The sequence below is a fragment of the Octopus bimaculoides genome, chromosome 11 (assembly GCF_046866305.1).
Source record: "Octopus bimaculoides isolate indiv1 chromosome 11, ASM4686630v1, whole genome shotgun sequence".
NCBI lineage: Eukaryota > Metazoa > Mollusca > Cephalopoda > Octopoda > Octopodidae > Octopus > Octopus bimaculoides.
This window is the reverse complement of record NC_142938.1, coordinates 36,006,377-36,030,520: the sequence shown is the minus strand read 5'-3', so window position 1 is coordinate 36,030,520 and position 24,144 is coordinate 36,006,377. Positions and strand designations below refer to the sequence as shown.

The window sequence follows — 24,144 nt, the reverse complement described above, 5'->3', positions numbered from 1 at the left end:
GTAAGTAGCTTGCTTATGAACCACATGGTTCCGGGTTCAGTCCCACTGCTTAGCACCTTGGGCAAGTGTCTTCTACTATAGCCTCGGGCCGACCAAAGCCTTGTGAGAGGATTTGGTAGACGGAAACCGAAAGAAGCCCGTCGTATATATGTATATATGTGTGTGTTTGTGTTTGTCCCCCGAACATCGCTTGACAACCGATGGTGGTGTGTTTACGTCCCCGTAACTTAGCGGTTCGGCAATAATGACAATAGAATAAGTACTAGGCTTCCAAAGAATATGTTCTGGGATCGATTTGCTCGACTAAATGTGTGCTCCAGCATGGCCACAGTCAAATGACAAACAAGTAAAAGAATAAAAGACCATACCTCAAAGTATAAACATAAATTGGTTAGTCTATTACAATTAAATTTAATGTTAATAATATATCCCTCGGTAACGTATAGGGGATGTAGCTCAGTGGTAGAGCGTTCGCTTTGCATGCGAAAGGCCCCGGGTTCGATACCCGGCATCTCCAAATCTGTAATACAGATGTTTTTTTTTATATATGTTTATAAAATCTTATTTGATTGAGAAATTAGTCCCCAAATTCTTTGGGTATGCTGGCGTATTGAGCTGTTTCGACTCTCAACAGTCACTTAGTGTTACAATGTCTGGCAGAATAAATTGAGGCGACATTGCGTGTGCAAACTCATGAAAGTTAATTACAAGCTATCGGTCACCTCTCGATCTTTATTTAATACGGCAGACAAAGTGAAAATAACTGCACTAATTTAAAAAAAGGGAAAGGGCACTTGTGAATGTGAGTATGAGTGCTCATATTTCACTTTAATCTAAGTTATTTCTTATTTTCTGCCTTGAAAACGATTAGTTTAATAATTATGAAATAGAAAATCTTTGGTTTTAAGTACATATAAAACATTTAGCGACCTTGGGGACTAATCGAGGACATTGATCTTCAATCGATGCTTTTTTTTTTTCGGTAATTTTTTTTCTTACTTTCTTCCTCTTTTTTTCTTGAGTTTTTGATTTGTATTTTAATGTGGTTTTGTAATATGAATGTATCATATACATTACTTGTTATATACGTAATTATCATCTCTGATGATAATAAAATATATCGGCGACCTTTCGTTTTGAGTAGATAGAATGTAAATATCCGAATATTAGTACATATATTTGCAGAAATGATAACGAAACGAAAGCTATCCGGGAAAATACAAACATAAATTTAGGTATCACGTGCACAAAATGCGTAACGGTGGGAAAAGGATGCGTAAATATGCACCAATGGGAAAAAACCATATAAAAAAATAGAAATGAAAATATCCTTTTCTTTAGGGTAATTTTTATAATTATTTTCGTTTGGATCTTTTTCGTTTTCTTCCAACCACTTTAAGATTTTTCATTTCTTAATGGATTGTTATCAAAAGTACAAAAGCTATAGTAATTGTTTGTCTCTCGCTCAATAAAATTTACAATCTTTTTATCGAAAATGCCGTAAATTTATTTACATTTCTTTGATGATGGCCATATATATGTAAAATTGTTGAAACATCAATTGGTGATGTTCGTCGGTTAAGAGTTAAAAGTCACTTATTAAATAAAAATATATTAATTTAATATTCTCTTCGGTTAATTATTTTCAAATTTATATTTTTAACTTCTTAGGAATGTTTCCAGTGTGATTATTGTTACTGTTGCGTTTATTGTATAGGAGTTGCTTAATTTTTTTTTTGGTAATCCTTCCTATTAAGATTGTTTACGATAAAACCAATTTATAACGTGTTCATAGAAGTGTGGCAGTATCTTTTATCTTTTACTTGTTTCAGTCAGTAGACTGCGGCCATGCTGGAGTACCGGCTTGCAAAAGTTTTAGTCGAATGTATCGACTCCAGTACTTATTTTTTAAAGCTTGGTACTTATTCTATTTGGGAGAATATACAAATAATAACAACAGACGAGGACAGGTGGTGTAAATAACAAAAGTATATATTAGTATGACGCTCGGGAATACGGAAAGTCTTATTCTATTTGTCTATTTTGTCGAACCGCTAAATTACGGGGACGTAAACACACCAGCACCGGTTGTCAAGCGCTGGTGGTGGAGGACAGACAGACACACATACACGCAATGTATATATATATATATATATATAATAAATGCAAAAATTAATTTCTGTGGGTCAGTGTGTCACACTTCGATCCCTTCTCTCACAATTCATTGACACTCCTAGGCATAGAGACGGTAATAGATTGACGGTTGTGATGGTAATGGGATGATAGTAATATTATAAGCTGTAGTTGTGATAGAGGCGAAGGCGACGGTGATGATAGTAGTGGTGGTGGTGATAACTGAAGCAGCCAGGGACAATGGTGATAGTAAGCTATGTGAAAGACAGTGGTGATGGTGGTAGAGGGGAAGGGGGCAAAGTCAGCAGTATTGATGATGGTGGCGTCAAAAGTCTGAATGGTGTATGTATAGCTGGTATGGTGGCGAAGATGGTGGTACTGGTGATGGTTGAAAACAATCAACAGAAAGAGAGAGAGGTTAGACAGAAAAATAAATTGTACTGACCCCTGAATGGGAAGACAAAAAATGTTTATCATGCAGCTTTGCAATAAGTTCCAAGTCGACAAATTATATCACTGTTTTGATGAAAATCGTTCATTGCAGGAAAAATATTGGTCAAGTTTAGTAAAATTTAATATGTACTCAATGCATTGTTGGGCCCAGGGCTCAATGAAGAGCCCTCCACAGGAGCTAGCTTAAAAGCTGCCCTATCGGGTGTCTTTTAAGCTAGTATAGATATAAGTTCAGCAAAAATTTAGATTCAGATGAATATAGTACTTAAGTTGAGGCACCAGAATTTAGTACGGTATTATCCATACAATTTCAAAATAAGGTGATTAGAATCAAAATAATCAACAAGGATATCCAGAGGTAATGCAGTACGATCGTTTCATGCAACTCCATTTAATTGAACAATGCAACCATTACATCAATTTAAATACAGTGCAATCCTCAGCTGAACAAAGACATAGAATTTAATTAAATTAAAACACATTAGTATAATTTTGCCTAAAATTTCCAAGAAGTTAAGGAGATAGACAAAGAACATTGTTGCCCTTCCTTCCACTTAGGAGCTACTAAGTTATCAGGAAGAAAGACTTGTTACAGATTTTGCTTGTCACTTTTATATGGGGTCGGTTTTAATTTATAGACTAGTTTTATCAAATCCTTGTATATCTAAGGCCGGTCTGTTAGGGGTAGGGCTGAGGGAGTCGACAGATATCATAGTGGGTATAGTCATAAAAATCAAGATTTATTTGAAGCAATATCATGGGATTTGGTAAAGGAAAACTTAAATCAAAATGTTAGTTGACAATTAAGGGGGCTGGCCACTAGCAGACCATTGATAATGAAACAGGGGAAATCTTATCATGTAGTACTATAGTTAAATCATCATCGTTTAACGGCCGCTTTCCATGCTAGCATGGGAAGCAATACTGCTATATTGTATAAAGTTAAAGTTTAGGATTATTCAGAGGATTACTAAGAAGAATAATTATAACAAAAGGATAAAATGTTTTATGAATACTTTTGAGTATATACTAAACTTTTACCACAATAGAGGGAGGAAAAGATAATTATCCAGAAATAGTTTGATATTTATGCATATTAGAAAGTTAAATACTAACTAATCAGATGGTATCAGTGAATATTGATCAATTGGTATATACTGGTATTTAACAAAGGAGTACTGAGGTAAAAGAACATGCTAACAATGAATTAATTTAATTATAATCCAAGCAGTTTATTTTAAGTAGTGAATATACCAGTATTGTTATATATACAGAAAAATTGGAGGAAAAAGTTACAGAGGTTTAAAAATCGGAAAAACTGTGTATTTTTAGCCAATAGCAAGAGAGAAATTTTTTGTGTTTAGCAGAGCAGTGTCAACTTTATATATATATATATATATATATATATATATATATATATATATATATATATATATATATATATATATATATATATATATATATATATATATATATATATATATATATATATATATATATATATATATAAATGTATATATATATATGTATGCATATATGTATATATATATAAATGTTTATATATATATATATATATATATATATATATATATATATATATACATACATACATTTATATATATATATATTTATATATTTAATTAGAGGTTGTGTTAACCTCAGGATCCAGACAAAAAAAAACCCTAGGACATGGTTATATTTTTGGGTTATTTTTTCGTTTTAAGAATTTTTAGTTGAATGTATCGGCCCCAGAATTTTTTTTAGATGATTTTCAACCAGCACATGAAGTTAAGCCTAGAATGTCTCTCTACATGCTAGAAATAACAGCCAAATCTCTTGAAATTGTTTTTATAAGTCCTCCGCCCCCCCCCCCCGGTTATATTTTCTGGTTATTCTTTGTTTTTATTTTTTAATTAAAAAAAAATCTTGTTACTTGTTTCAGTCACAGGACTGTGGCTATGCTGGGGCACCGCCTTGAAGAAATTTTAGTCGAATGTATTGACCCCAGAATCTTTTTTAGATTATTTTCAGCCAGCACATAAAGTTAAGCCTAGAAGGTCTCTCTACATGCTAGAAATAACAGCCAAATCTTACAATTTTTTTTATAATTTCATGTAAACATAAACGGAAATCATTGTTAAAAGGATCTTGTTTGTTTCATTCACAAAATATGCATTTTTTAGGTGCACCAGCATGGCCGCAGTCAGATGACTGAAACAAATAAAAGAGTAAAAGAGAGTATCTGAAAATCGGCTATAATAATGTAGTCTTCCAGTCTCAATGCTACGAAGGTATGATGTTGTGGAGAAAAAAAGAATTGGAGGAAAAAGATAGAGAGGTTTAAAAATCGGAAAAACTGTGTATTTTTAGCCAATAGCAAGAGAGAAATTTTCTGTGTTTAGCAGAGCAGTGTCAACTTTAAGGTTGTACCCAGTGAAATATATAGTTTAGCATCTGACCTGTTCTTTGTAGGTTTCTAAATAAACAGAAATACCTAATAAAATCAACATGTATCATCTTACTGTTTCTTTTGTCTCTTCATTGATTGTATGTCTTTATTATTTAAAAAAAAAATTGTTATAATAATATATTTGCCTGCATATGCATATTTCAGTATTATATATACCTGTCTTGTATTTTAATATACATTAGTATATAAGTGCATTTGTGTGTGTGTGTGAAAAGGGGGTGTCTGTCTTCAAAACTTCAAAGTTAAGTAACGTTTTCATGCTTAGATTTGTAAACTAAGGTAAGAATAACACTGGTCAACAAAGAATTTTTCCAAAGAAAAAAAATACCTGTATCTTATGTTTTTGCATGCAGAATTCAAAAATAATGTCAAATTATCTGTATCACCCACAGTTTCCCTATTCCATGATATCCCTCTCAGTTCCTGTTATGTGGGCTAAATTTCAGTTAAACTGTTGAAATGTGAAGCTAATGGTTTAAGAAATACTCCTAATTTAAATGTTTATGAATAGAATTAACCTAGCGAAATCCAGCTATCTGAGTCAATGAGTCCCTGAAGCTTGGTAATACTGAGTTGATAAGTGACCGATGGTTTGTCAGTACTGTACTTGAAGTGTAAGTGTGCGGTTGTGTGCTAAGTTCACATATACCATTCACCTTCATAATGCCAAGAAACTGAATAAACATTGCAAATAACTTTTGCTACATATGAAAAATATGTAAAATATTAAGACAATTGACGAAAAATATCTATAATAAAATTCTAATTGATAAATATAAATTTTTATTAAAACAAAACACGCGGGTGAAGTAAATCTCGTGGTGTGAAGAATTAACACGTCATGTGGATGAAGTGTAACAACACAATGTACGGTTGTCATGGTAACAAGCTGTTAATGCCTCGCTGTCTGTTGATTGGTTAAAATTACCCAAATTTCCCAGCTTTAAATCCAAATAACATCACGAGATAAAGTAACTGGTTGATCGTAATCAAAAATCAGAGTTGCATCGATACACCAAAATTGAAAGCAATCTGAGTAAAATTAAAGGGGGCTCATTTTGCGAATGAAACTAGATCCAAAAAAATTATTTTTCAAAATTCCAACTTTTAAGTAAACAAAATATATTCAATTGAAAGATGGTGTCAAAACATCTATGTCCTTCACAATGGCATGTTCCATGTGTTTCAATTATTTTTCTCATTTTTAGAATAATTTTAAAGTTTGAAAATGAAAATCAATCAACCTTAACATCAATAATAGAATAACAGAACACAAGACTCTTTACTACTCAATGTACATATTGTCTGAATTCTAATAAAAGGGAAAGTTTTAATCTTCACTCTGAGTTCCTTTGCACCACATGGTCTTAAATCTCCTCATCTCCTCTCTTCATCTGATACCTACTTCCTCTCTTCACTCCTACTTACCTTCTTTCTTTGTTGATACCACCCCCTCTCCCCACACGCATATCTCCACATCAAGAAATGTGTAGAAACATAAAAACGATAAGAAGTATGTTTAAATGACTAGCCTTTGGTCATAATTCTGTTAGACATTCAACGGCTGGAGAAGATTCAAAAAGTCAACTTATTCTCATTAATCTGTAAGTGCTGAGAGAAGAAAACATAAGGCTTTAAATATATATTTTTAAATGCCCATTTTTTTTATGACCAAAAATTCTTTGAGCTGGTGCACCAGCATGGCCACAGTCCAATGAGTGAAACAAGTACAAAAATTTTTAGAAAATAAAAAAAACCAAGAGGGGTTATAAAAAAATTCCATGTGATTTGGTTGTTATTTCTAGCATGTGGAGATACCTTCTAGGCTTAACTTCATGCACTGGTAGAAAATCATTTAAAAAAGTTCTGAGGTTGTTACATTCAACTAAAAATTCTTCAAAATGGTGCCCCAGCATGGCTGCAGTCTAATAACTGCAGTAAGTAAACAAAAAAAATTCTAGTGTTGATACATTTGACTAAAAATTCTTCAAGGTGGTGCACCAGCATGGTCGCATTCTAGTAACAGCAAACAAGTAAAATGGAAAAAAAAAATTCTGGGGTCAATACATTCAACTAATGATTCTTCAAGGTGGTGCCCCAGCATGGCCTCAGTCTAATAACTGAAACAAGTAAAAGGTGAGAAAAATGAAAAAATAATCAAAAAAAATAACCGTGGGGCTTTTATCCACTTTCACACTTTAACTATGGGGCTTTTGTCCTACACTCATTAAAATAATAGTTGCATATAAAAACATATAGTTTATATTCATTTAAAAAAGAAAATGGAGATTGGGAAGTTAATAATTGTTTATTATTAACAGCAAATTGGTCATCTTCACTTACAGCCTTTTCTATTAATATTCAATAAACATTAAATTTACATTTATGCGGCATGAGCATAATATCATCAGAGGTAAAAAGATGTACCTTTGGATGCTATATGTGTGTTTGTGAATTCATTTCAGCAGACTAGTCACAAACACACATATGGCATCCAAGTGTACATCTTTTTTCCTCTGATGATATTATGCTCATATCACATAAATGTAAATTTAATGTTTGTTGAGTGTTAATAGAAAAGGCTGTAAGTGAAGATGACCAATTTGCTGTTAAATACATACATACATACATACATATACTCATGGTGACTGGTTGAAAAAAAATGGTCTGACAGGAGAGGTTGAAAGAAGGGGAGATAATAAAGTATTGGTGATCCCAAAACGAAGGTGCGTATGCATGTGTGTGTATATGAGAATGTATAAGTGTGTGTGCATGTGGAGTGGTGTGGGATGGTGTGATGTGTGGTGGTGTGGTGGTGTGGGGTGTTGGGATGTAGGGGTATGGGGATTTATAAGTGTGGGAATGTGGGTGTGAATGTGTGGGGAGAGGGGGTGGTATCAACAAAGAAACAAGGTGAGTAGGAGTGAAGAGAGGAAGTAGGTGTCAGATGAAGAGAGGGGAGGAGGAGATTTGAGACCATATGGTGCAAAGGAACTCAGAGTGAAGATTAATTCTCATTCACAGTGAAGGCAGGATCCAAATGGCCCCTGTGCAAAGACAATCCAAACTCAGATAGGTGTTGTAGTGAATGACCAGTAGAGCGGAAATGGCATGAGACCGGGGAGTCGTTGTTGAATGTGATGTCTCAGCCAAGCAACATCCCATTTGACTGATGTACAGAGAAAGGCAGACAGGGCAGGAGATGCAGTAAATGATGTTGCTAGAAGTGCAAGTAAAGGAGTTGGTGATGTGATAGGGATGATGATGGGTGCCTGTGCAGATGGTGGTGTTGGAAAGGTAGGGGCAAGTGCGGCTATGTGGGCAGAAGCAGGGGAATGAGCCAGGTTGGGAGGTGTGGTTAGGGAAGAAACTGTGGACCAGGAGGTCATGCAGGTTGTGGGCTTGTTTGACAGAAGAAAGGGGTAGGTTGGGGAAGATGTGCGAGGTGGAGGGGTCAGACTGAAGTCACTGGAAGGCTTGGAGAATGGTGCATTGGAGGGGCAGGGTGGAGGATGGTAGGTGAGGGGAAAGAGGAGATGGGCAATGGCAGGGTGGGTGTGGGGAGAGAGAGCAGAGGCACAGTCCATGGAATGTGCCCTGGCAATAACCTTATGGATAGTGGTGAGGAGATATTCAGGTAGGGTGAAGTGGTGAGTCATGAGTTGCGACTAAATCTCAAAGTCATGGTTGTCTTTACAGAACCTGTGCAGACAGAGGAATTGGGAGTAGGGGATGGAGAGCTTGGTGTGGGTAGGGTGGGAGGAGGAGAAGTTAAGGTAGGAGTGTGAGTTGGTATGTTTGTAGTGGATGGAGGTAGTGAGAGCAAAGTGGTGTAATTTGACAGAAATGTCGAGAAATGCGATGGAAGTGTTGGTAATAGTGCAGGTGAATTCAAGGGCAGGATGGAAGGATTGGACAAAAGAGAGGAGAGTGGGACCAGTGAATCATGAGAATATTTGGGTGTCAGCATAGCCAATGATCAGGTTCACATAGTTGGGCCCATTCTCATTCCCATGGCCACTCATGAGATTTGTTGGTAAAAATACCTGCTGGAATGAGAAGCAGTTGAGGGAGAGAACAAGTTCAGTCAGGTAAAGAAGTGTGGAGGTGTCAGGCTGGGGGTTGGATTGAAAGTCTGGGAAGTGTTTGAGTGCAAGAAGTCCTTCGTTGTGTGGGATTACTGTGTAGAGACTCTTGATATCAAAAGTGAAGAGAAGTTTAGAGGAGCCAGAAGGGAAGGAGAAAGAGTTCAAGAGATGGAGAGCATGGTTAGTGTCGTGTATGTGAGAGGGGAGGGAAACCAGTGACGGGGTGCAAAGACATGGTTGAGGTATTTAGAAATCGATTCTGTGGGGCAGTTACTGATGGAAACGATGGGGCAGCCAGGGTTATTGGGCTTGTGGATTTTGGTGGGGGAGTATGGAGTGCAGACACATTGTTGGAGGCGGTGGGAGAAAGATGGGAGGAAGAGATGAAGTCATGGATAGTGGAAGTCCCAGTCTGTCGGTAGTTAGGCATGGGGTTGGAGGGCAGAGGGCAATAGGTGTCTTCAAGTTGGTGGAGAGCTTCAGCCTTGTAGAGGTCTGCGTGCCCCACCATCATGTCTCCACCCTTGTCGGCCAGTTTGATGATGTCTTTGCAGCATTGGAGACATTGAAAGGCTGAGAGTTTGGCTGAGGAGATGTTAAAATGTCGGGGACGCCTCCAAAAGTTAAACCAATCCGTAACACATTGGCAGATGCTTGCAAAATGATCAACTGCTTGGATCTGGTCAGGAGCTGGTATCCAGTGGGATAGTTGGCGGCCCAGTTCGGTGAAGCAGTCCTCTTCATTAGATGCAGGTGGAGTGTTGTGGAATAGTATATATAGCCTGATGTGGAGCACAAAGCTATGAATATCAGCATGGGTCTGAAATTCGTTACTGGATGGAGTGAGGAGGGGAAGCACAGACCCTTACTGAGAAGAGAGTGCTCCACCTCAGAGAGGGAAAGATCAGGAGGAATGGTAACAATAGACTGAAGTGGAGAGGAGGTGGATGAGTTAGACGTGGGAGGGGTGGTGGGGGCAGTGGAAGGGTGGGAAGAGAAAGAAGAAAGAGTAAGTGCATGGGGGGGCTGGAGTAATGGAAGGGTTGGAGTGAGGATGAGGGGGAGTGTATTGGGGAGGGAGGAGGATGGGAATGGAGTTTGATGATTTAAATGAATTATGAAGCGTAGAGTAGAATGTGCAAAGGAAGGTGAAAGACAGGGGAAAATGAGAGGGAGAAGGCAGTCGAGGTTGTATATTTTGGAGAGATTAGAACAAATGATGGCACGCATAAGGCAGGAGGAAGTAGTATGGAGTATGGGCAGGATGGCAGAAGCAGAGTGGAAAGTAGGGTGGAAATGGAGGCAGAAACCTTTGGGGATGAGGTGGTGGTGAAGGCAGCAACTGAGAAAGGAAATGTGACTACAGAAGTGTATTTTTTGACAATCTTAGGGAAAGATTAATAGAAGGTTAATAGCAGTGGAAAGGGAGCATGAAAAGGTGTTTCATTAGGCAGTGGTGGAGGTGGAGAAGGAAGGATTTGTAATCAGGCATGCTGGAAAAAGGAGAAAAAAGAAAAAAGAAAAGAGAAAAGGGGTGAGAAAGGCAAAGTAATAACATATGGAGTATGAAAGTTCAAAAAATTCAAAAGTTATGAAGAGAAGGAAAAAAGAGAAGAAAAGGAGAGAAAAAGGGGAAGAAAAGAAGAAGAAAAGATGAAAAGAAGAAGAAGAAAAGGAGAGAGAAAGGCAAAGTAACAATGTACAGAGTATGAAAAACAAAGTTCAAAAAAGTTCAGACGTCTTGGTATATAGAAGTGATTTTTCCTCAGTGGAAGAGTCCAGTGAAATCTGTGAAAGTGTATCCAGTGGTAGTCCGGGTGGAGTGCTGGTATGTAGATGAGAGGTGCAGTCATGGCTATGTGGTAAGAAGCTTGCTTCCCAACCACATGGTTCCAGGTTTAGTCCCACTGTGTGATACCTCGGGTGACTTCTACTATGGCCACAGGCCAACCACAGCCTTGTGAGTGGATTTGGTAGATGGAAACTGAAAGAAGTCCATCGTATATATATATATATATCATCATCATCATCATCATCGTTTAACGTCCGCATTCCATGCTAGCATGGGTTGGTCGATTTGACTGAGGACTGGTGAAACCAGATGGCAACACCAGGCTCCAGTCTAATTTGGCAGAGTTTCTACAGCTGGATGCCCTTCCTAACGCCAGCCACTCAGAGAGTGTAGTGGGTGCTTTTACGTGTCACCCGCACGAAAACGGCCACGCTCAAAATGGTGTCTTTTATGTGCCACCCGCACAAGAACCAGTCCAGGGGCACTGGCAACGATCTTACTTGGCTTGCCGGGTCTTCTCACGCACAGCACATTTCCAAAGGTCTCGGTCAGTAGTCATCGCCTCGGTGAGGCCCAATGTACGAAGGTCTTGCCTCACCACCTCAGCCCAGGTCTTCCTGGGCCTACCTCTTCCACGGGTTCCCTCAACTGTTAGGGTGTGGCACTTTTTCACGCAGCTATCCTCCTCCATTCTCACCACATGTCCATACCAGCGCAATCGTCTCTCTTGCACACCACAACTGATGCTTCTAATGTTCAGCTTTTCTCTCAAGATACTTACACTCTGACGGGTATTCACATTGACATTACACATCCAACGGAGCATACTGGCTTCATTCCTTGCGAGCTTACGTATGTCCTCAGCAGTTACAGCCCATGTTTCACTGCCATGTAGCATGGCTGTTCGTACGCATGCGTCATACAGTCTGCCTTTTACTCTGAGTGAGAGTCCCTTTGTCGCCAGCAGGGGTAAGAGCTCTCTAAACTTTGCCCAGGCTATTCTTATTCTAGCAGCTACACTTTCAGCGCACCCACCCCCACTACTAACTTGGTCGATCAGATAGCGGAAGCTATCGACTACCTCTAGTTTTTCACCCTGGAATGAGATAGAAGTTGTTTCCTGTTTGTTTACAGTCTTTATTGCACCTGAACATCTGCCACAAACAAAAACTAACTTCCTAGTTAACCTGCCTTTGATGTTGCTGCACCTCTTATGTGTCCATAGCTTGCACCGGGTACATCTTATAGAGTTACTACCTACTCCTTTTCTACATACTGAGCAGGGCCATCTACCTGAAGGGGTTTGTGTTTTATCTACCTTCCTACTTATTAGGATTTTGGTTTTAGCTAGGTTGACTCTAAGGCCCTTCAATTCTAGACCTTGCTTCCACACCTGAAACTTCTCCTCTAGTTCTGATAGTGACTCCGCAGTTAGGGCAAGGTCATCAGCATAGAGGAGCTCCCAGGGGCAACCTGTCTTGAACTCCTCTGTGATTGCCTGGAGGACTATGATAAATAAGAGGGGGCTGAGGACGGAACGTTGGTGGACCCCTACCTCTACCCGGAATTCATTGCTGTACTCATTTCCAACCCTCACCTTACTGGCAGCATCTCTGTACATGGCTCGCACAGCTCTCACTAACCATTCTTCTATCCCAAGTTTCCTCATTGACCACCAGATAAGGGATCGGGGGACCCTGTCAAAGGCTTTCTCCATGTCAATGAAAGCCAGGTACAGAGGTTTATCCTTAGCTAGGTATTTCTCCTGCAACTGTCTCACTAGAAATAAGGCATCAGTAGTGCTTTTACCTGGCACGAACCCAAACTGCATCTCATCTAAATTGATTCGCTCCCTAATTAATTGGGCTATGACCCTCTCTGTAACTTTCATAACCTGATCTAACAGCTTGATGCCTCTGTAATTATTTGTATCTAAAGCGTCGTGTGTGTGTGTGTGTGTGTGTGTCTGTGTCTGTGTGTGTGTGTGTGTATATATATTTGTGTGTATGTTTCTGAGTTTGCTCCCCCACCATCGCTTGACAACTAATGTTGGTTTGTTTATGTCCCTGTAACTTAGCAGTTTGGCAAAAGAGACCGATAGAATAAGTACTAGGCTTACAAAAGAATAAGTCCTGGGGATGATTTCTTTGACTGAAGGTGATGCTCAGCATGGCCACAGTCAGATGACTTAAACAAATAAAAGAATAGAATACATATAGTATATATGTATGGTAATGCAAACAGGAAAAATAGAACTCAAAATATGAGTATACATATATTTTTATTAAGATGTCAAACTTATTAATTTAATTGAAGTCAGTATGTTCATTCAATATATGGGTGAGAGAATGTGTGTTAATTTGGGAAGTCAAAATGTCATACAAATACGTAACAATTCTTTTCACTCTGCTGAATGACAATAAATAGTTGGAAAAATGAAGTTCCAGCAAGTTGTTCATCAAACAGCAAGCATCACAAAAGTAAACAATCTGACTGACTGAAAATATCCAATAAAAGCAGGTAAATTGGTATACAGTAACTTGAATAAAACATATATTGGAATACCTGCTTCAGACAACATGTGCACTCATTTAGACACACAAAAAAGCAAAACTTTACTTCTGTATCCAAATATGTATCCAAATATGTATCCAAATATGTATGGTATTTAGAAGACTGGAATAGAGAACCTTCCATAATGTGAAGCATAGCACCTACAGCAGCTGCAGCATATGTGCAGCATACATTTCCATGGTTATTGCTATCCAAGAGTGTGGTATCATATTGTATGCTTTATGATAGTCAATCCATGCTATGTTCAGGTTTGTGTGTCTTCTCTTGCAGTCTCTGATAATTAGATTATCAGTTAACATCATCACTCACTCACTCACTCACTTACTTACACTGTAAATTCAATAAGAATGTTTGAAGACAACAAACAGCCTTTGAGCAGTGATGAAGCTGTGAATAACAATGAAAAGAGTGTGACAAACCAGCTTACTGACTGATTAAATGATTTATCAAGAGATTCATTTGTTAATTGGTTAACTAATTAACTAAATAATAAAATATGAAATAGAACCAGTACATATATTTATTTTTGGAAAAATGATTATCACAATGCCTGGCAAGACCAGAACACTTTGATCAAAAGGATGTGGAAAAAGGCCTTTTGCTACATCCTTCTGATGAAGGTGACCTGGCCTTACACAAGAGATCCATAGGAGCTTGTGTTGTTCCATATGCTTGAATGTGGATACAGCATAAGCCATGGTTTGCTTGAAACAGCTGTCAAGATAAGACTATTATATAACTCCTTTTGTTTTTTTGTATTTTTTATTCCATACGTCAAAACTTTTCATATTTGGTATATTTAAATAATTTCTATGTTATTTATTTGTTCCAGAAAAATTGCAGAAAAATGTTACTGATGTTTAAAGTTTAATCAACTGTACCTAATCAGAAAACAGGATTTGGAAGCTGGGATTTTCTGCATGATACTTGCATGATAGCTGGCATTTTCTGTATGATAGCTGTCCATCACGAAATGAAAGCAAAATCATTAGGTGGAGGAAATTTTATGAAACAAGCAAAAGCAAAGCATTACAACGACTGTAGTTGTAAGAACTTCTGAAGTTTTAATGAATAAAATCATGTATATGCATATATGTGTACGTGTATGTGTGTATGTGTATATATGTATATATATATATATATATACATACGTTTGTGTGTGTGTGTGTGTGTGTGTATGTGTGTATGTGTGTGTATGTGTGCATGCATGTGTGTATACGTACATATATATAGATATATAAGTCTACATATTCATCTGTGCGCATTTGTTTTTTTTGTAGGTGTATGTATATATTAGTGTGAATTTGTGTATGTGTGTATGCGGGCATGTGTTTATGTATGTATATGCATACATATATGTATATGTGTGTGTATGTGTATGTATATATATGTATGTATATGCGTGTATATATTTACTTATGTGTAAACACAAGTGTATTAACACGTGTGTGTGTATCAAACTTTGCACACACGTCTGTATCTTGCTTTACGTATGAATATATGCACATATTTATCTATGTACGTATATTTATGTATATATACACGTATGTACCTGCATATATGAGTTCCTATACATATATATATATGTATGTATTTGTCCATATGTGTACATATGCACATGTATCTAGTTGTATGTATATACCCATATACTTGGATGTGCGTGTGTGAGTGTGTATGTATATGTGCGTATATATATATATATATATATATATATATATATATATATATATATATATAAAAATTAAAAAGGGGTTTGTATGATAGTGTATAGAGGAATATATTATTTAAAAGAGTTCCAACTCTGTCTGTTTTTTATATTTTATTTATATTCTTATAAAATTAATGTGGGATATAGAATATGGAATATATAATATAAATAGTAAAATGAAATGAAGTATTGAATGTCTTATTGAATATATGAAATATTCAGTATTAAATATATATAGGGGCTAGTATACTTTCCTGCTTCATAGCAGTCATCAAGGTTCTGTCAAGCACCGACACAACCAAAATTTTCGTCTAAGTATTATCTTCCTTTCAACTTCTACATCCTTTTTTTTCTCTTAACAGTTACAACAGCAAATTTATAATTTTCACGTTCATATTTGAAATTTTTGCCTTTCAATAATTATTCTCTGTTTTTTATTCATTTTCGAATTTGATGGACATATAGTGGTATGTAAGCCGACTCAGAAAATCTCTAGTGAGACTATTTATTGATGTACCCAAAGAGAACCTGAACGGGTCGAAACATGTGTGATACCCAATAAAATCTTTTTCTCATTCCATCGATTTTATTAATACTGTTACCCCAATCGCCACTGCAAAGTTCCTGCAATAAATGTACGGATAACAACAGGTAATAGAAACTGTGTCAGTGCTTTACTCATCATTTATTTATACATTTTGTATAATTTTTCCATTATATATATCATCATCATCATCGTTTAACATCCGCTTTCCATGCTGGCATGGTTTGACTGAGGACTGGCGAGCCAGATGGCTGCACCAGGCTCCAATCTGATCTGGCAGAGTTTCTACAGCTGGATGCCCTTCCTAATACAAACCACTCCGTGAGTGTAGTGGGTGCTTTTACATGCCACCGGCATGTGGGCCAGTCAGGCGGTACTGGCAATGGCCATGCTCAAATGGTGTTTTTTACATGCCACCTGCACAGGAGCCAGTCAGCGGCGCTGGCAATGACCTCACTCGAATGCTTTTCATGTGCCACTAAGGCGATGCTGGTAACGATCACGCATGAATGGTGCTTTTTATGTGCCACTAGCATGGGAGCCAGTCTGTGGTCCTGGCAATGATCATACTTGGATGGTGCTCTTAGCGCTCTACTAGCATAGATGCCAGTCATGCGGTGCTGTCATTGAATTTGATTTCGATTTCACTCGCCTCAACAGGTCTTCGCAAGCAAAGTTTAGTATCCAATACAGGAAAGGTGCATATAAGTGGGCTGGTTACACCACTGGCATAGGCCATGGGTTATGGACTCACTTGGCTTGCCGGGTCTTCTCAAGCACAGCATATTTCCAAAGGTCTTGGTCAGAAGTCATTACTTCAGTGAGGCCTAATGTTCAAAGGTCATGCTTCACCAACTCATCCCAAGTCTTCCTGGGTCTACCTCTTCCACAGGTTCCCTCAACTGCTAGGGTGTGACACTTTTTCACACAGCTATCCTCATCCATTCTCACCACATGACCATACCAGCGTAGTCGTCTCTCTTGCACACCACACCTGATGCTTCTTAGGTCCAACTTTTCTTTCAAGGTACTTACACTCCGTCGAGTATGCACACTGACATTACACATCCAGCGGAGCATACTGGCTTCGTTCCTTGCAAGATTACGCATATCCTCAGCAGTCACGGCCAATGTTTCACTGACATGAAGCATGGCTGTTCGTACACATGCATCATGCAGTCTACCGTTTACTCTGAGTGAGAGGCCCTTTGTCACCAGCAGAGGTAGGAGTTCTCTGAACTTTGCCCAGGTTATTCTTATTCTAGCAGCTACACTTTCAGAGCACCCACCCCTGCTACTGACTTGGTCACCTAGGTAACAGAAGCTATCAACTACTTCTAGTTCTTCTCCCTGGAATGTGGCAGAAGTTGTTCTCTGCACATTTTCAGTGTTTATTGCTCCTGAGCATCTGCCACATGTGGTATGACGTCAGTGTCTGGGGAGGCTGACCGGAAGGGGAAAAAGGGCAGAGGGAGCCTCGATCGGCATTCGTGCCCTTTTCGAACGGGGCTGCGGTCAGGACAAGACGTGTTAAGCGACGGTCTAGGTTTGGGAAGGTTTGGGAGAAGCAGCTGCTATTCCTGGTGTACTTTGGGTCGGGGCAAGCTTCAAGGATCGGATACCGCAAGACGGACTCGCAGTTGAGGAAAAGAAAACCGAGGTAAGGCGATTACATCTACTCGTACGCACACACCACACCACATACAAAAACTATCTTCTCAGTTAGCCTTCCTTTGATATTGCTGCACCTCTTATGTGTCCATAGCTTACACTGGGTACATCTTATAGAGTTTCTACCTACGCCTTTTCTACAGATTGAGCAGGGCCATCTATCTGAAGGGATTTGTGGTTTGTCTGCCTTCCTACTTATTAGGACTTCGGTTTTAGCTAGGTTGACTCTAAGGCCCTTCGATTCTAATCCTTGCTTCCACACCTAAACCTTCCCTAGTTCTGATAGTGACTCAGCAATTAAAGTAAGGTTATCAGCATAGAGTAGCGCCCAGGGGCATTCTGTCTTGACTTCCTCTGTTATTACCTAGAGGACTATGATAAATAGGAGGGGGCTGAGGACTGAACCTTGGTGGACACCTACCTCTACCCGGAATTCTTCACTGTACTCGTTGCCAGCCCTCACCTTACTGACAGCCTCCCTGTACATGGCTCGTACAGCTCTCAGTAACCATTCTTCTATCCCTAGTTTCCTCATTGAACACCAGATAAGAGATCAGGGGGACCCTGTCAAAGGCTTTCTCCATGTCAATGAAAGCCAGGTACAGAGGTTTATATATATACATATATATACACGCAGAGGTTTATATGTATATATATATATATATATATATATATATATTAGAGAGAATTGTGATATCATAGGAGAGAAATGTGTCCACATGGATGATGGCACACTTGTATTTAATGATACTGCAAAGAGAGAAACTTGAAGATGCCACTATGAAAGTTTGCGAAATGAAGAGAATGAATGGGAGAAAGAGAGTCTGCCTAATGTCCATCCAACAGAGGGACCAGCTATTCGAAATGTCAATACCTTAGTAGATAAAGCAATTAAAGGTATGAAGACAAGGAAAGCCCCTGGCCCATCAGGAATCATTGGAGAGATGCTTAAAATATCTGGTGGGTTTAGGGTATAGTCTAGTCACCTGTATAGTCAATCAGGTGATACATGCAGGAGTCATACACGATAACTAGTGTAGCAGCACTATAGTCAACTGCTACAAAGGTAAAGGTGATACAAATAATTACAGAGGTATCAAATTGTTGGACCAGATGATGAAAGTCACAGAGAGGGTCATAGCCCAAATTAATTACGGAGATAGTTAGCTTAGACAAAATGGAGTTTAGGTTTGTGCCTGGGAGAAGCACCACTGATGCTATATTTCTGGTAAGACAGTTGCAGGAGAAATTTGTAGCCGAAGATAAACCTCCGTACCTGGCTTTCATCAACACAGCATCTCCTGATCTCTTATCTGGTAGTCAGCGTAGAAACTAGTGATAGATGAGTGGTTAGTGAGAGCTGTGCGAGCCATGTACAGGGAGGCTGTCAGTAAGGTGACAGTTGTTATCTGTACAACAATATAAGATTATAACTGTTTGCAGATATCTGTGCATATGTGTGTGTGTTTATATATGTATGCATGTGTGTATGTATAAAACAAGTTTTAAAGAGGTCGCTTTGTTTCACATCGTAGACTTTTATAAGAAACTGACTTATAAGTACCTCTAAGTACATTTCTAATTGCCAACTGGTGTATCTACTTAATTAATTGACGGACTGCATTAACTGATCCCCTAAGGCAATCTAGAATACTCATTTTCTTAATATATTAATTGTTCTCTAAGATTATTCAGAAATAGAATATGTATTTGAGCTATGTAGCAATATCTAGCTGGGTTGTAAGTTACAACATACAAGACCTATGATGTGTTTATTTCTGCATCAAACCTGTGAACTATGTGTAATCTGATTGTGCCAACACTGTAAATAGGGAATCTCTTTACTGTGAGGACTCTATATTGCAATTACTTACCATGTCAACTCAGATTAACTTTTATTAGAATTATTGATGATTTCTAAAGTAAAATGATACATTAAACCTATTATAATCTAAAAGTGGATTTATTAAATTTCTTTCAAGCCTTTGCATGTCATCTGCTGTCACAGCCCATGTTTCACTGCCATGTAACATGGTTGTTCACACACAGGCATCATACAATCTACCTTTCACTCTTTATTACCAACAGAGGTAGAAAGCTCTCTGAACTTTGCCCAGCCTATTCTTATTCTAGTAGCTATGCACTTGGTGCATCCACCTCCACTGCTGACTTGGTAACCCAGATAATGAAGGCAAACAACTACTTCTAAGTATCCCCCTTGAAGTCTGTACATTTCTAGTGTTTATTGTACCTGTACATCTACCACACACAAAGACTATTTTCCCTATTAACCTTCCTCTGATATTATTGCATCTCTTATGTGTCCACAGCTTGCACTGGGTACACCTTATGAAGTCTCTACCTATGTCTTTCCTATATATAGAGTGGGGATTTGTGATTTGTCTGCTTTCCTATTTACCAAGAGTTTGGTCTCCGCAAAATTAACTCTAAGGTCCTTTGATCCAGAACTTGCTTCCACACCTGAAATTTTTTTCTATAGTTTTGGCAGTGTTTCAGCTATAAGAACAAGGTCATCAGCATGCAGAAGTTCCCAAGAGCAGACCAACATAAATTCTTCTGTTATTGCCTAGAGAATTATGATGAACAAGAGGGGACCAATCCTTGAACTCCTATTTGTACACTGAATTCATTGCTATACTTGTTGTCAACCCTCACCTTACTGACAGCATCCTTGTACATGGCTTATACAGCTCTCACCAACCACTCATCTATCCCTATTTTCCATATTGACCACCAGATAAGGGAGTGGGGTACTCTGTCAAAGGTTTTCTCCATGTCAACAGAAGTCAGGTACAAAAGTTTCTTTTTGGTTAAGTACTTCCCCTGCAGCTGCCTTACCAGCAATATAGCATCAGTGGTGCTTCTCCCTGACACAAAACCAAACTGCGTCTCATTCTAGACTAACTCTCTTCCTAATTAGTTGGGCTATGACCTGCTCCATGACTTTCATCACCTGATCCAACAGTTTGATGCCTCTATAATTATTTGTCTAAGGCGTCACCTTTACCTTTGTAATAGTTGACTATGGTGCTGCTACACCAGTCATTGGGTATGACACTCTTGTGTACAGCCTGATAAACTATACAAATGACTAGATCATAACCCACATCACCAGATTTAGGAATCACCGTGGTGATTCCTGATGAGCCAAAGACTTTCCCTGTTTTCATATCCTTCATGGCTTTATCTACCATGCTACTGTCTATTAGAATTGCTGGTCCCTCTTTTGGATCCACATTAGGCAGACTCTCCTTCTCCCATGAGTTGTCTACATTTAGCAACCTTTTGTAGTGGCACTTTCAAGCCTATTTCTTTACAGGCACTAACTGCAAGTGAACTACCATCCATGTGAATGCACTTCTTTCCAACAACACCACAATTTTCCCTGACACACTGTCTTGCAAACTGAAACACTTTAAGCTGCTGGTTCTCATGCCACAGAACACTGGAAAACTTCTTCCATTCTGCTTCACCCCTGGCCAAGTATACCTTCCTCCTAGCTTCCTTTCTAGCTACCTGATATAGTTCCTTGCTACTACAACCCTTCCAGTCCTTCAAGGCCCGTTTCTTTGTTCTAATGGCCCTGTCAACTCCACTGCTCTACCACCATGTCACCCTAGGTCTGGCTGGGACTTCGTACCAGCCACAAATTTGGTCTGTGGATCTCAGTAAGTTATCTTGCAGGAAATTCCAGTTATCCTCTATGTTACATGTCTGTAACTCTCCATTAAATGCTTCAGTTAGAACATCTCTAAATCTCTGGTCATTTCCTTATTTATGGGTCATTTAGGTCTGTATGTATGCATACATATATGTATGTACATATGTATGTATGTATGTATGTATGTATGTATGTATGTATGTATGTATGTATGTAGGTATGTATGCATGTATGTATGTATGTATGTATGTATGTATGTATGCATGTATGTATCTATGTATCTATGTATGCATATATGTATGTATGTATGTATATTTGTATGTGTATATGTATGTATATGTATATCTGTGTATGTGCACACACACACACGCACACACACACACACGCACACACGCACACACACACACACACACACACATATCATCATCATCGTTTAACGTCTGCTTTCCATGCTGGCATGGGTTAGACAGTTTGACTGAGGCCTGGCAAGCCAGGAGGTTGCACTAGACTCCAATCTGTTCTGGCAAGGTTTCTACAGCTGGGTGCCCTTCCTAACATCAGCTAGGAAACATGTGTAGATCTATATGAAGCTGTATATATATATATATATATGTAAAAAGGAATTAAAGTTAATGCTAATGCTACTTCATAATAATCCTTATTATTATTATTATTATTATTATTATTATTATTATTGATATTAAATACTCTAGGAAACAAATATGGTTAACGTAATATATTTAGAATTGTAGTGACGCATGGTTCTAGATGCCATGTTGGAACATTCATCTGCGCATGCGCAAGGATTAGAGCTCTCCGAAGACCTGATGGAAGCCCCTTATGCGCATGCACAATCATCAGCAACAGCTAGGGTTCACCGCCATTCACTCTTTCCGATTGCAGCCTCTGACCAGGCGAGATGCAACTTAGAGCTGCTCCATGGTGAATGGACCTTTAATGGCGAGCGACACTTTGAGTCTGTAATAATGCCTTAATGCTTTTGTGTCTAACATTCAACCCTGCTGCTTTCCTCACGAAGGCGTTCATGGCTACCGCTAACCAGAGATGGAATGTTTATTCAGAGAAAATAAATTATTGTTATTTATTCAGAGAGATCTTGTCCTCTCCTTTTCCTTCCATGAATTATGTATGGAATTGTGAAGCACCCAGCAAGTGCTAATCACTTTTCCTACAACTGGTGACCCTGATGTGATTTGAACACGCAGCCCGACATTCGCACAGACATTTACAAATTGGTGACCCAGTGCCAGCTTCATGACCAACCGCTCTTTCACCTCTTTGCTACAGATATGTCATCCTTTATCGTCTATTTTGTCTTCCACAAAATGACTGGTGGGGGGCTATCTGTAGCGTATGCCTTAAGGGAAATCTCTCTCTCTGTTATATATACATAAATACGGACACAATAGACGACTGAACTCAACCTTTGGCTTTCTTTTCTTGCCAATTACAACCAGCTGAGCAGCGATACAGCACATTTGATCATGAGCTCTTAGCGATCTATCTGTCAGTTCGTCATTTCCAGCATCAGCTTGAAGGTTGAGATTTTGTGATCTATACTGATCACAAGCCTCTTACGTTTGCCCTATCATCTAAGACGGACAAACTCTCGCCTCGTGCTTTCTGTCACTTGGATTTTATTTCACAATTTACTAGTGACATTCGTCATATACTTGGGAAAGAGAATGTTCCTGCTGACGCACTTTCTCGTCTTCCAGTCTGTTCTCTTTCATCTCCTGCTGCAATCGATTTGATTGCCATTTTGCAGGACCAACCAGCTTTGGCAAAGTTAGATTTAACTTCATCCAAGTTCTCCTGTTGCCAATTTGCCTATCTTCTGCTTCCATCAGCTGCAGGCACTATTCTTTGTGATACCTCTACTGGTTCTCCCAGGCCACTCATGCCTGAGAATCACCAATGCTCAGTGTTTGAGGCCCTGCACTCCTTGTCACATCCGGGCATTGCTGCTACACTGCAGCTTATCACTGCTCGTTTTTTCTGGCCAAATATGCGTCACATGATTACTTCTTGAACACGCACTTGTCCCAAGTGCCAGCATTCCAAGGTCCAATGGCACATTCATGCTCCAATTGGACAGTTTTCTCCTCTGGAGGTCCGCTTTCATCATGTCCACATTGATCTGGTTGGACCATGGCCTCTGAGTCACGGGTTCTCTTATATCTTGACCTGTGTCGATCATTTCTCCCGTTTGGCCAGAAGCCATTCCAATAGCAGACATTTCTGCTGAATCTGTTGCTCAAGCTTTTGTTTCTAGTTGGATTTTCCACTTCAGAGTTCCATCCAGATTAACTACTGATTGCAGACGCCAGTTTGAAGCTTCTTTATTTTGTGAATTATCACGAATCCTGGGTGTGCATCACATTCGTATGACCAGTTACCATCCAGCTTCCTACCGGATGGTCAAACGGTTTCATAGACAGTTCAAGGCCGTTCTATGTGCCTCTCCAGATCTACAGTCTTGGACTGAGTTTCTGCCAATTGTGCTTCTTGGCTGTCATACTGCTGTCAAGGCAGACCTGGGTTTCTCCTCTACAGAGCTGCTGTATGGTACCACACTAGAATTGCCTGGTACGATGTTGGTGCCAGACATTTCACAGCTTCATGATTCGGCATTGTATGCCACCAGACTTTGCACCTATTTTTCTAATCTTCCGCCCATAGGTTCCCAGGACCAGTCTCCACCCACTAATGTCCCATCAGATATTGACTCTTGGTCGCATGTTTTTGTTCGGGATGACTCTGTTAAGGGACCTCTTGTTTCTCCTTACAAAAGACCTTTTCGTGTACTTTCTTGCACACCTAAAGTTTTTACGATCGATATGAATGGTCGTACGGAGACCGTTTCTGTAGATTGGCTTAAAAGAGCATATTTTGAGGTGTCTACATCTTTCGATGACACCGCTGCCGCGCCCTTTAAAAGGGCAAGGCAGGCAGTGTTCTTCTGTCTAGCAACTATGGCAAAAGAAGTTGTGAGGTGGATAAGCTGA

At 39.0% G+C, this 24,144-nt stretch overlaps 1 protein-coding gene and 1 non-coding gene across 2 annotated transcripts; both read left to right on the top strand.

The window, feature by feature from the left end:
• Positions 1-445: 445 nt before the first annotated feature.
• Trnaa-ugc (transfer RNA alanine (anticodon UGC)) lies at positions 446-517 on the top strand. Its single transcript has one exon. It is a non-coding gene; the product is annotated as a tRNA-Ala (tRNA).
• Positions 518-21,873: 21,356 nt separating this feature from the next.
• Positions 21,874-24,144, top strand: LOC149133252 (uncharacterized). Its single transcript, XM_089360602.1, has 2 exons — positions 21,874-22,057; positions 23,354-24,144. Exons 1-2 carry the CDS (start codon positions 21,874-21,876, stop codon positions 24,142-24,144), a joined length of 975 nt encoding a protein of 324 aa, XP_089216728.1.

What these genes read in the sequence shown, in the direction of transcription:
- LOC149133252 (XM_089360602.1), top strand. Translation starts at nt 21,874, where the DNA reads ATGGTTCTAGATGCCATGTTGGAACATTCATCTGCGCATGCGCAAGGA. An exon ending in CAACTTAGAGCTGCTCCATG is followed by an intron (nt 22,058 to 23,353) that starts GTGAATGGACCT and finishes CCGTTTGGCCAG; the next exon opens with AAGCCATTCCAATAGCAGAC.